At 42.9% G+C, this 14,162-nt stretch overlaps 1 protein-coding gene across 4 annotated transcripts in view; it reads right to left on the minus strand.

The window, feature by feature from the left end:
• Positions 1-14,162, minus strand: part of PIK3CB (phosphatidylinositol-4,5-bisphosphate 3-kinase catalytic subunit beta) — a 1,042,661-nt gene that overhangs the window by 271,935 nt on the left and 756,564 nt on the right. For all 4 annotated transcript variants that reach the window (XM_069213799.1, XM_069213795.1, XM_069213796.1 and 1 more), the window contains one exon: positions 11,202-11,301. In XM_069213799.1, coding sequence (XP_069069900.1) covers positions 11,202-11,301 — 100 coding nt within the window. The remainder of the gene's footprint in view (positions 1-11,201; positions 11,302-14,162) is intronic.

Consider the following 14,162-nt stretch of genomic DNA (forward strand, 5'->3'; position numbering starts at 1 on the left):
GGCTGACTCCAAAAGCGCACCGCCAGCAACAACGGGCCAGCTGGGTGCAGAGGTCAAAGTTAGCGTCCAGTTTTCAATGGAACCCTATGAGGATTGGGGGTGCTCAGTAGAAAGCAGATTGCAGGTAAGCACCAGCGGTTCCAGTCCACATTGAAACATGAACTTGGCTGCATCTCTTCTATCACCAACATCTTGGGAGAGAATGGCCCGAGCCTCCTCCAGGACCTGTGGCAGAACCTGTGTGACCATATCCCATAAAGTATGGGTGTAATGGCCCAAAAGGCATGCGATGTTCACCTACCACAATGCCAGACTGGAGGAAGAGAAACTTTTTTTCCCCAAGTTGGTCCAGCCGGGGATGTGGAAGGGAATGCGCCTAAAGAGGAAGAAGTCTGAATGATTAAGCTCTCAGGCATAGGGTGTTGGGTCAGGAATTTAGGGTTGTAAAGCACATACATATGGCGGCAGGCGATTGAACCCAGCACAGGGATTCCTGCCAACAGGACAGACCACATCCCTAGCAGGACAACAGTGAGGGTCTTACTGAAGGGCAACAGGGTTCGGATGGGGAAGCCCTGGGTTCAAGCACCTCAGTCAGCAGGTTAGTCCTGACAGCCACTGCAGGGAGCACGAGGTCCAGGACCTCGGACACTCTTCGCACCACCATCAAGTAGGAGGCTCCCTTCCCCACAGCCACGGAAGGGGGATAAAGCATGCCAGAGTCAAGGGAGGTGTCCAACCCACTGGCTTCACCCAATTCCTGAGCCCAGTCTACATATAGGTCTTCAAGCTGGTATTCTAGAAGGTCCAGCAATCCCTCCATACTACACTGTAGCCATACCAATAGGTATAAGGGTCAGAATCCAAGCTGGGAAGAAATGTCCCCAAAGTAGAAATCAGCATAAGGCGACGTCGTTCCTGCCCCGGGTCGGAGTTGGGAATGAGTTTGGGATCTACATCAATGACAGGCCTTAATGACGTTAGGAGCATCAACTTGTGCACCGGTGCTGGGGAAGGTCGCAATGGCACAACTAACGCTGGTTCGGACACCTACTTTACATCTTATGTTATTGCAAGATGGTGGGGGTCTTTGTGTTCATTACTCTTGTTTTCACAATTCTGTTTCTTGCATTTTTCACTATCCTAATAATTGCAGCCCATGCAATTTACAGTAGATTGCAGTCTTGTTATTAAAACCTATTGAAAACTTCACTGCATCTACTTCATTGCCTGGGTGTGACTGAGGCATGTTGCTCATGTGAGAAAAGGGTAATCTCAGTTTAACCACGACTCCCCTGAGATGTCGCATTCTTGACTCCATGCGTAAAGGCTGCCACAAATCATCTTTTACTGCTTGAGTTTTTGGTGAGGTGCTGGTTGTGAGGCAGGAGGGTGGGCTGACAGTTGAGACTTGTGGTAGGATTGGCCTAGTCGCCTAAAAACAAAAGTGCTGTCATCCATAAACAAGCAGTCTTGCCTAGAACAAGAGTCAAACTACAACAACCTCTACTAAATATCTTAATATAACCCCCTTTATCTTTTGCAGAATCCATCTTTCTTGTGATAGGTGTTCATTGCACTGCATCTAGGGGTTAGGTCTCAACATATCTAAATACAGTAATGCTATGTGGTATTTACCTTAAACTTTTAATATAGAGGTCCCCAAATACATGGAGTTGTATCTTCTTTTTTTTTTTCATTCTTTCAGTTCCATCTTATTGGTCCCTATCCTGTCCTCCACCCTTCATTCTCCAAACACATAGTTCATTGAAGTACTCTTGAGTCTTCCAAACAACAAAGGAGGGGGTGTCATTCATTGCTTTATCAAGTTCAGCTCTACTGAATAACTGGTCAGAACATTTCTTTATTTTAATAATCCCTATCTGATCTTTTGTCACTGCTTGAAGATGATGTGACACTATTTGTTTCTGATGCAGAGTAGTACAAACAGATAACAAGCCAGATATTAAGCACATATCCAGATATTAAGCAGTTTCTGTTTTTGTTGCAGCTCAAGCTCATTCATCTGTGAATTTCAGAAACCTGCCACCAAAGAGTTTCTGTAATTTGAGGGGTTCACTGTAACCAAATGTTTATTACCTGTTGACAACACAGCAGTTCAATGTTCTAATGACAGCAGAGTCTGATCCTTCCTCCAACTCAGTTAAAAATTCAGATAATTTGCTTATGTTTGGAGAAGAGTTTGAAGTTAAGTTCAGGGACTTGATAACTGTTAAACCAGTGGGAAAACCCTTTCCAGTAGTTAGGCCAGCTTAAGTTGGCTCATTTGACATTGTTTCATTCCATGAGGAGAATACTAGAATCTTGGTACAGGAAAGATAGCTGTTCCCAGGGTTGCAACTACTTTCCTTCTATATGTGTATTTCACTGCAGGGTGTACAAAGGCATAGTAAAATAGAATTGGTATACATGTTATCCTTTGTTTTGGAAGATCCATATAGTTTGTATAAGTGACATGACATTTCTGGTCCTTCTACAGCATTATTCCTCCTTTATACATTTCACTTTCATAATTATAACCAGTCCAAATATTTCACTAGCAGAAGAAAAACATGCATTGGGGTAAGAGTCATGCCACAGAGCAAACAAAATCTCTGTGGTATCAGGCAAGCAACTGTGGGCTGAATGATGTGTTCAAAGGTTTGCTCAGATTCCAGCCATGCAAAATTAACACTAACATTTAACACAGAATTGAAACATGCTAAATGAACTACATTTATGTCTACATTCCTTTTCTGGACTACTCCAATACCTCCTTCTGATTTTGTACCAGCCTATAGAACAGGTCATTATAAGCAATGTTTGAAGCAACAGTTTGGACAAGAGTTTTCACCCAATGTTCACAGAGACTCTGGATATAACCAGCAAAACGCTGTCCCTGTCCTGACTGAGAATTGTTTTTGTCATAAGGTTTCAGTTTTACTAGTTTCCGTATTTGTGTCAAAATATGGAAAATGTGGATTTATAAAGCCAGGCATTTAAAATGACATCTTAATGGAAACTCGACCCAAGAACATCGGATTTGGCTGGGATGTGCTATCCAATTCCATTGCAGATGCTGTGGTGTCCCCATTTTATTACTAGGGTCTACCTGCCATAGAATCATCTCCTATGCTCCCAGATGTTAAGCAGAGTTAACCTATTACAGGTGAAGGAATGTAAGAAAAAGACAGACAACTCCCTCTCCAATCAATGAAATGAAGATGTAGAAAGCTGCAATAAGAAATAAACCATGGGTTATAGTTGGACCAAGAACCCTCATAGAGAGTGAGAATTGAAGACTAAGTACAGCTGGTCACAGAGAATGGTGCTATTAGAAACCCAGCAAAGTGCCCCTCAACTGACATTAGACAGTTACCAACACAGCACATGTAGCCATAAACAAGCAATTATGATTGTTGATGTGGACCTGTAGCTGCAAGCCTAATAAATGTTCACAGATCTTTCTAAGCAACTGGAGGCGAGTGGTGGGACACTAGTTGCTAAACTCATCTAGGTCCAGTGTGAGTTTCTTGAGGAGGAGTGAGGGTTTGCTCGCTTCTAGTGATTGTTAACATGGAAATTAATCACTCATTGGTGAAAAACAATAAGACAAAAGATGCGCGTATGTCAATCCTAGCTGTGTTTTAAGAAAGACTGGATGAAGATGAAGATGAGGATGATGGCCAGGAAAGTGGCCCAGGAAGGTATGTACCTTGCGACAATCAGTGTTGGTGTGTAAATATAAGAATTCAAGTTGTTTGTTATTCTGTTTATTTTATTCAGCGACACATTTGGTGACAGCTGATTTTCTGCAGTGAGATAGTTGGGAAGTGACAAATAATTTACTTAACTATGTAACCCTCTTTCTGGTGGATACTCTAACAGAGGTTTCATCATTTTGTGAATCCTCCAGGCACTGGACTTGATTCAGAGAATTTCTGCAATGGCTTCTGCGCGTCATTAAGTAGTGCTATCGGCCTCTGTGGCAACTCTGTTCCGCACTCAGACATGACAACACCTAGCCCTATATAGAGGTGCCCCCCCCCCCCTCCACACCACAACAGTTTTCTCAAATTGTTCCCACATGCTCAGATTTGGAGCATGGCTGACAACACAGAGTTAGGTCTGGCAGTGTGCAAAAACTTACTTGGGACTTCACTGCGCTTTAAAGCTAACTTAGCAGAAGCAGACAAGGGCAAGTGGTTGAGCAATCAGTGTCCACAAGCAAGAGCATTACTGAAGGTAGGTTATTTTATTTCGGTTTGTAGAGCACAGCTAATCACCTGTGAGAGTATTTAGCTGCTAAACGTATTTTTCTGATTATGGATTATGGAGTAAACCTGCACCATGAAGTCCTGAAGAAACAGTAGTGAAAAATTACCTTCCCTGCCAAAATGGCAACTGATGCAAAGGGCCTGGAAAGAAATATGGAAATATAACCATGTGGCTATCAGGCAAATGACGAAAACTGGACCATCCAAATCTAGGGCTACAAAGATGGCTGTTGCTCTGTAGAACGAGCCTTCAGAAAAGTCATTCTATGACAAGGCATAACACATTTCAATGCAAAGATGAATTATTTTCAGAGGGTCCAAGTCTTGACTGCTTTTCCTTTCTTCACGCTGGCAAACCCAACAAACAGTTTAGTGTCAGCCTGATAATCTTTAGTCCTATCAATGTAGAAAGCAGGGATATGTTGCAAGTCTAACTGGTGTAGCCTCTCCTGTTTAGATGGCTGTAGTACAGAAAAGAACGCTGGAAGCATGATAGACTGCACCATATTCAAAGGGACATCATTTTCAGAAGAGAAGATGCATCAGTCCTTAGTACAAAGTGGTCAGTGAAAAAGCTAGTATACAGAGTCAAAAGTGAGAAAAACTGCAATGTGCTGACTAGACACACAAATACCAGCAATAAGAAACAGAGTTTTCAGTTAGGACCCTCTAAATACAGATATTGATAGGCTTGAAGGGACCACCCAACAGAACGATTAGAACATAATTAAGGTCCTACAGTGGTATAATGAAGAGAACAGGGGAAAACCACTCAGTTGGTTCCACTCAAACTCCATGCAGGTGTAGATTGCCAAGACTTGGGTGTAAAATTCTGCCCTGCTGTTGGGATAGCAGATCATCACAAAGCAGAACCTAATGTGGAGGCCAGTACTTTGAGCCAGAGGTTTTGAGTACCAGGCTCTCCAAACCAGTCTGGGGCTTTCAGAGTGAGCTATTCTCAGTCCAGTCCAAGACTTTTCTGCACCTGTGGTATCAGTGGCAGAGGTGAAAAGCTATACATGAGGCCTAGCTCCCATGATACGTAGAAACAATCACCTTGAGATTGGCAAGAGTGAAACTTTACAGGGCAAAACAAGTGGCACTGGCACGGAGTGTTTACCGATGTAGCAGAAAATCACAGAAGACATTCTCACTACGAAAAAATGTCCTATACCACCTCTGGGAGCAGATGCAACACATGGTCAGCAAGAATACTCCTGATTGAATTTGTACGCCCTGATGTTAAGGGATCCTGCTGAATGACTGACTGCCATAGAAACCTTGTTAAGTGCTAGCCAGCACCACAACCTTAAAGCCTTCAGACTGAGTTTTTAGGAATAGCTGTAATGAGCTTGACTTCAGGAACCAATCAGTGAAGTTTGGGACTACAGGTTTCCCTGACCAAGATGGGCCACAACCACTGACATTACCTTTGTGAAGACCTAGGAAGCCAATAAAAGGCCAAAAGGCAATATGGTGTACTACAAGTCGTCCGATCACACCAGTAAAGTGCCAATATTTCCTGCAGGACTAGTACATGAAATAATGACTCCTGATGGTCACGAGACACCGTCCAATCCTAATGGTCCAAGGGTATCAGAACCTATGCCAGTCATCATCTCGAACTTCTTTTTTAGGAATGAGTTCAGAACTCGAAGTCTAAGAAAAGCTGCAGGCTCATGTCCTTCTTGGGGCCTAAGAAGTAATGTGGATCACAACCCATCCCCCACTCTGCCTAAGGTACAAACCTGATAGCTCCCTTGGCAATCAACATTTCTTTGGGATAGGCACTGGAGTGGTTCACCAACTTCTGATCAAAGACAGAGAATGTTCAAAGGAGTGTCTAGAGAGGGAAAGGAATAACTAACTTGGACCGCTTGGATTAACCATAGGCCAAAGTGACTAAATGTTAGAGGAGTAGCCAATTTCTTATTTTGCCACCTACTGGCCCCAAATGCCCATTTGAAGGGAGAGTGAAGGTGTTTTTAAGTGTTGCCTGGATATGAAAATGAAGAGGATTGATGTTGCTTCTGTCCTCAACCGCTGCTTCTGTCCCAGACCGCTGCTCTGCCTGTTTCAAGAAAAGTCTGTGTCAGTTGTTGGATGGGTTGTAATGCTTGTCGTCAGCGATAGGCAAGACAGCTAGAGTACCCTGGTACTTCCTCTACTGAAGATGCAATTGGCAAATTGGCATAATGGGGAGAACAATTCCAAAGAACAAGTTGTAGTTCTGCTATTGTTGAAATACTCTAGTGTCACTTCAGCCTTCTCTTCAAAAAAAAGAAAAAAAGTCTAGATCCATTGAAGGGAATATCTATCAATGAAGCCTGGATATTTTCCAAAACTGCAATGGAGCACATCCAAGTGTACAGTTTCATAATTTCACTAGTGCCCACTACACAAGTGAATGAGTCTTTGGTGTTAAGGTCAGCACATAATATCTCTTTAGATACATCCTGTCCTTCTTGGCCAATTTCAGCGAAAATTTTGTAGATCGTCAGGTAGCGTAGTAGGAATCTCACACGCTGTGTGACTCTAGTGACCCAGCAAGCAGACTGCAATCAAAAAACACAATGCCAATCCGCCGAAAGCAAAAGTTTTCTGTCCAGTGACAGTCCATGAAGAGCTGCAGGAAAATAATTAGGGTTCACCTTGCAAGCAGAGGCTTGTACACAAGGCTTTCAAGAGTGGGATGCTGCATATAAAACTTGGAGTCACCGGGCCCTTCTATGGTGACTAGTGATAGGGAGATGCTAGGTCGAGGGTGCAAACATTAAGTAAGATGGTTTACTTTGTACCCATAGTAGGAGGAGCAGCTCTAGCACTACTACCACCACCCTAACCAAAACAGCAAAAATGGTGCTTTTTTTTTTTAGGTGAAGGGCCCTAAAGGGGAATCCAGGACGTATTTTGGAGAGGTGTCTAGGCCACTGGCATTCTGCAAATTAATAGACAAGCCATTATGGGATAAAGAGCATCAGTAAGTTATCTGCCTCCTACTCATAATGTGTAATGTAAGACCATGCAGTGCATCAGAGTGAGACCCAAAAAGAAGCCTCAATTATCCTGAAGTATTGCTGCCAAGGTAGAGAAGCTGGAGTAAAGTCCTCTTCCATAACAAGTTGCGCTTTCGTAGTTGCATGACATAAAACAAACTATAACCAAAGAGGGATCTGAATATGAGACTGGAGCTGAAATCAGATCCGATGATGATGGAGGAATGACAAGCTAGGCCCCCGGTTCAGGGGTGGGCACAAGGCCTGGCACTGGAAAAGGAGCAGGCTAACTTTGTCAGAGGTCAGTCAGTACTGAAAAAGGATCCTATAGTAAACACTCTACTGTGGCCGCCGTTGGGTATCTGGGTTCAGAGGAAACAGTAATCATCTTTAATATTTGCAGCTTGGCCCCTCTGAAGGCTCCACATTAAAGCTGTTTTTTTTAAGAGGCCCGAAGAGGAAGGTGAAGCCTTTGTTTTATTTGGTTTCTGGTACAGTTACTTTGAGCTCTCTACCGAGGGAGGTGTTCTCATGTCTAAGGATGGTTCAGTTGATTTCAATGAATCCTCTGTACCAGCTGCTGATGTTGCAAAGCTTGATTGTTCAGACTTTTAGTAGAACCTATATGCTGACATTTCCTTTTATGGGGTGGTTAAGGGTCGTTAGGAGAACATCCATTGCCAAATTTGTTGAAATGGCTGCTTGAGTGAATAGGTTAGATGTGAATTATTTTGGGAACATGTGGAGTGGAGGACAGAGTTGGAGGGTATTTTTTGGGGAATTTGATTAACAGATCTTACTTGGGCAGTGTGCTGTATGTGAAAATAACATGCATTGAAAATCCACAATAAATGACTTCAAAGTCTCATATATGAAGTAATTAGTGATGCCATCAACCATATAATACCTTAAACCGAGTCCTCAATTGTCACAAGTGATGTCCTCAGCAATGCATTAGGTGGGAGACTAACTTGTAAAATACCCATTTTTGTGAGATTAGATGGAAACCATCCTAATCTGTTTTTTAACCCCTTCTGTGCCCAGGACGTAATTTTTACCTCCTGAGGCACAGTGCTCGTGTGCCCAGGACATAACCATTACGTCCTGGGCACAGAGCCCAGAGTGAGCGCTAGCGCTCCCTCTGTGGGGTTCCCCCTTGACCCCCCAAGGCAGGGATGGAAGGGGAAGCCCTTCCCCTTCTACCCACAACCCCCCTACCCCCTGTGACGTCAGCGCGTGATCGTGCACTGATTGTCACAGGGCCTCCTCCCATCGCGCTGGAAGCTGAGAAGAGAAATTCAAAGCAAGGGTCGCTCCCTGTTGGGATGGGGGGGCAAATTTATTTTAGGCCATTTCTGCCCCCCCTGGGGGCAGATCGGCCTATTGCTATTAGGCCGATCTGCCCCAAGGGGGGGCAGAAACCTCTAGGTGCCAGGGCTAATTTTCTTTGTTTGTGTTTTTTTTTTTTTTTTTTTTTTTTTTTAGAGATGGGGAGCGACCCATTAGGCAAGGGTCGTTCCCCTGGGGGGCAAATTGTATTTAGACCATTTCTGCCCCACTTGGGGGCAGATCAGCAGATTTTAGGTCAATCCGCCCCCAAGGGGGGCAGAAACAACTAGGCACCGGGGATTATTTTTTTTGCGCCAAAGTCATGCAAGGGGAGTGACCCCGTAGGCAAGGGTCGCTCCCCGGGGAGGGAGGGGGATTGGGGGGGGCAAATTTATTTTAGGCCATTTTTGCTCCCCCTGGGGCCGGCTGAGCTAGAGGCCAAAATCCACAGGTCGTCGCTTTGCAAGAAACACCTCTGTTTTCTGTGAAAAAATGTGATGTGTCCACGTTGTGTTTTGGGCCATTTCCTTTCGTGGGCGCTAGGCCTACCCACACAAGTGAGGTACCATTTTTGTTATCGGAAGACTTGGGGGAATGCTGGGTGGAAGGAAATTTGTGGCTCCTCTCAGATTCCAGAACTTTCTGTCACGGATAGGAGGAAAAAGTTTTTTTTTGGTCAAATTTTGAGGTTTGCAAAGGATCCTGGGTAACAGAACCTGTTCAGATCCCCACAAGTCACCCCATCTTAAATTCCCCTATGTGTCTAGTTTTAAAAAATGCGCTGGTTTGCTAGGTTTCCCCAGGTGCCGGCTGAGCTAGAGGCCAAAATCCACATGTAGGCACTTTGTAAAAAACACCTCTGTTTTCTGTGAAAAAATGTGATGTGTCCACGTTGTGTTTTGGGCCATTTCCTTTCGTGGGCGCCAGGCCTACCCACACAACTGAGGTACCGTTTTTATCGGGAGACTTGGGGGGGGGGGGGGAACGCTGGGTGGAAGGAAAGTTGTGGCTCCTTTCAGATTCCAGTACTTTCTGTCACCGAAATGAGGAAAAAGTGTTTTTTGGGTCACATTTTGAGGTTTGCAAAGGATTCTGGGTAACAGAACCTGGTCAGATCCCCACAAATCACCCCATCTTGGATTCCCCTATGTGTCTAGTTTTCAAAAATGTGCTGGTTTGCTAGGTTTCCCCAGGTGCCGACTGAGCTAGAGGCCAAAATCCACAGGTAGGCACTTTGCAAAAAACCCCTCTGTTTTCTGTGAAAAAATGTGATGTGTCCACGTTGTGTTTTGAGCCATTTCCTTTCGTGGGCGCTAGGCCTACCCACACAAGTGAGGTACCATTTTTATGGGGAGACTTGGGGGAACACAGAATAGCAAAACAAGTGTTATTGCCCCTTGTCTTTCTCTACATTTTTTCCTTCCAAATGTAAGGCAGTGTGTAAAAAAGACGTCTATTTGAGAAATGCCCTGTAATTCACATGCTAGTATGGGCACCCCAGAATTCAGAGATGTGCAAATAACCACTGCTTCAACACCTTATCTTGTGGCCATTTTGGAATTACAAAGGTTTTCTTGATACCTATTTTTCACTTTTTATATTTCAGCAAATTAATTGCTGTATACCCGGTATAGAATAAAAACCCATTGCAAGGTGCAGCTCATTTATTGGCTCTGGGTACCTAGAGTTCTTGAACCTACAAGCCCTATATATCCCCGCAACCAGAAGAGTCCAGCTGACGTAACGGTATATTGCTTTCAGAAATCTGACATCGCAGAAAAAAGTTACAGAGTAAAACGTGGAGAAAAATGGCTGTTTTTTTCACCTCAATTTCATTTTTTTTTATTTATTTCAGCTGTTATTTTCTGTAGGAAACACTTGTAGGATCTACACAAACGACCCCTTGAGGAATTCAGAATTTTGTCTACTTTTCAGAGATGTTTAGCTTTCTGGGATCCAGCATTGGTTTCTCACCCATTTTGGTCACTAACTGAAAGGAGGCTGAAAGCACAAAAAATAGTAAAAATGGGATATGTCCCAGTAAAATGTCAAAATTGTATTGAAAAATTGGGTTTTCCAATTCAAGTCTGCCTGTTCCTGAAAGCTGAGAAGTTGGTGATCTTGCCACCGCAAACCCTTTTTTGGTGCCATTTTCAGGGAAAAAACCACGAGCTGCCTTCTGCAGCCCTTTTTTCCCCCATTAAAAAAAAAAAAAAAAATCACTGTATTTTGGCTAATTTCTTGGTCTCCTTCAGTGGAACCCACAAAGTCTGGGTACCTCTAGAATCCGTAGGATGTTAGAAAAAAAGGACGCCAATTTGGCGTGCCCCAAATATCCAAAAAAAGGCTCGGCACAGGAGGGGAAAAAGGCCTAGCAGTGAAGGGGTTAAAATGATTTGTTAATATTCAGTTAATACACACCTACACACAGTAAGTTTATACCGAAAAGCTGATCTATTCCTCCATCTGAGCTCTACTTACCTAATCAACACCAAAGTCAGCCGAAAAGTAGATGAATTTCAGCTTACACAATAGGTATTGACACAGATTATTAAATCATTCTATAGCAACTACAACATGAAATTGAAATGCCTTGTACCTGTTTTGAAAGCACCTTCATATGTTCAATGTTGCCTCTGCAGTAGGCTTCAAGTATTAAACCAAACTGAACTGAAGTAGCAGGGACATGTATCTCGGACCTACAGACGAAAATATTAAATGTTAAGTAAAAAGGCTGTGTTACTCTAGCAGTTAAAGGCACCAAAGCAGGCATCTAAATACATTATTCACTGTGAATTCACCCTAAAATAGTAACTAACAATGTTATCTATCACCTGGATGATAACTGATAGGTTAAGCTCTTGTATGGTTACTGATCTTCAGAATACTCTTTCTGGTGGAAACTATCTAGCTGCAAATTCCTCACCTTTCGGGTATCCTAGACCACTAGGCTAGATCTGGAGCATTCTCCCAGCAAGGACTCTCGTTCACCTACAGGTGGCTCTGTGTGGGTCTACAGAGAACATACATTGTCCCAGAAGTGAAGAAGCAGAGCAGCATACAGGCTGCCACCCATGCTTGGTCAAATTAGTTCAGATACAGATCACTTAAATTGCAAGGGTGTACTGAAATCTGACTTAGGAACTTTTTAAGATATGCAGATGATTTCTTTGCAGAATGGGAAGGAGGAAGGGCGAAGAAAAAATCTGCTTTTAGGATATACATCAAAAACAGTGTTACAGATGGTAAGTAACTTGTCCTTCTGATGAATACTTCTAACTGTTTTTTTTAAAATTCATTTTATGAAATCAGCAACAAGAACAAGCACAAGAATCAGTTCATCAACATTGTGCAGTTTATTTTAAACACCTATATCAAAGTTGCTATATATCTCAAAGTTCATCTGCTAGTGGTCATCTAGATGAGAAGAGGTGATCAGCATTCCATTATTTTCTTGGACAGTCTTTAAGAAGCATGGGTTGTACATATTAAATTGCCAGTGCTTAAATATGTCTAGACTTATTTAAACATTGCAGTTCAGTTCTGTTATGGTTTTAAAAATGCAACCGATATGATGCCTAACATACTATTCCGTTCAGGGAGGTCTTAGTAATGTGTAAATGTATCCGCAGTGTAATTATTAGAAGTGGGGTTTGGGGGGGGGGGGGGGGGGGGGGGTGGGGGGGGACTATTGAAGATTATTTGGAGTCCCTTCCCTTTGACACTTCCAGCTTGGATATAAATGACAAAATATGTCAGTGACAGGCCATTACTGAGCGGTTTACTTCAGTGATAGGCCATTACTGAGCGGTTTACTGCTCATCATTTTTTTAATCTAAAAACAAAGCCCTGTTAACAGCATAATGCTTCTCTTGGACAGAGCCTGGTGCCTCCCCAAGATCATTTGAGGCCACCCTAGGAAGGAACTCCCCTCAAGTTGAAGACCCCTGTCTTAAGGTGTCCATCTGACATATCCAATTTGGCTAATGTGGTTTGGATCCTGTAAATGGAGTATAACGTGTTTCACCACTGCAATGCGAGGCAAACAGGGGGGGGGAGGGGGGGGGGCTTTCCATTGACTTGCAATTTGTTCGACGGCAACTGCCGTTGAAAGATCAAGAAGGTTAGTTTACAATTCGTTCAGGTGTCTAGTGTAGTGGGGGAAGGGCACAGGAGAAGACTATTGAGCGAAAGAGGATGTTGCATGTTTTTGTTTTTTTTACTTAGGAACCAGCCAATTAATGATCCCATCACCTCCACTTATGTATTCTACAAGGAAGTGTGGAGCATCGATCCTTGATCCACCAAACTGGATTAGCTCAAAATATGGGTTTCTTCAATTAATATTTCATTATCTCCCCCCACAGTGGAACTAAACTAGAAAAGACCCAGCTGCTGTGCAAAATCAGCCTCCATAACATAGACTATCATGTTTGTTTTACACAGATAGCATGGATTCTCCTGGTCCCCTCAAAAGTGCTCTTTAAGGAGTCTCCTAACAAATAATAATTGCTGGTGCAGCTGAAAAGGAAATACCAACATATAACATATGTTTTTCTGCCCAGACCTAGTCACAATTGGGAGTCAAATTTTTGAAGACAAAAGCCCAATTATTCTGCTAAATAAAAAGTGTGACCTCAAAACTCATCTTTGCCTGATCATACTTCGAATCACAGATTCCTCATCTTTAGAATGATGTCAAAGCAGTACCTTCCTAAAGGTGGAAGATCTGAGGCTGGACTCAAAGAAAAAGAACACGTTACTTACCTTAGGTAATGCTATTTATGGTGAAAACTCCATGTAACCAGATTCCTCATCTTTAGAATATTCCAAGGCACCGGACTAGATCCAGAATATTTAAATGGCATTATTCCTGTATGCCGATAGGTCGCTTCATGCAGCTTCAAACAAAACGTTTTTGCCCTGGAAGTGTTGAATAGAGCTGCATATAAGCACCACCCTTCAGCGATGTTGTCAGGTTCATTCTTGATTCCAGTCACACCTTTGGATGCAGAGCATAACAACAATAGGCAACACTAGTGTACAGATTCCTGGTGTTAGGAACTTTTTAGATGGAAAAGATGCCATTCCAGAGAACAGGGAAGAGGGAAGACAGTGAGAAATCTGTAGTTATGTGGAGCAGCCAAAAGAAAGCAGGTTTTTCTTCTAACACATTAAATCCAGATTTGTCACCATTCCAATAGATAGCAAAGCAGTACCTTCCAGGGTGATTGATCTGTTGAGTAGCTCTGATCAAAAAGTCCTGCAGGACAAACAAGTGGAATATCCCTTTTCTGTCAGAGTTAATTGTCAAGACTGTACTGGTTTGTGAATGTGTGCACCGACTCCTAGGGGAAGAAACAAATCAATCATATCTTTTACAAACTTCATCACAAAAAGAGGATTTGAACGAAGACAGCTGGTCCAATAAATGTTAAAAAAGAAAAACTGCAAGGACCAACAAATAATCTTTATTGGTGTCTATGGCAAGTCTTTTCTGTGCCAGGGAGAAAACAAATACTAAAACGCCTAACAGCTTAGCCTGTAATGGATCCCTATT

The sequence above is a fragment of the Pleurodeles waltl genome, chromosome 11 (assembly GCF_031143425.1).
Source record: "Pleurodeles waltl isolate 20211129_DDA chromosome 11, aPleWal1.hap1.20221129, whole genome shotgun sequence".
NCBI lineage: Eukaryota > Metazoa > Chordata > Amphibia > Caudata > Salamandridae > Pleurodeles > Pleurodeles waltl.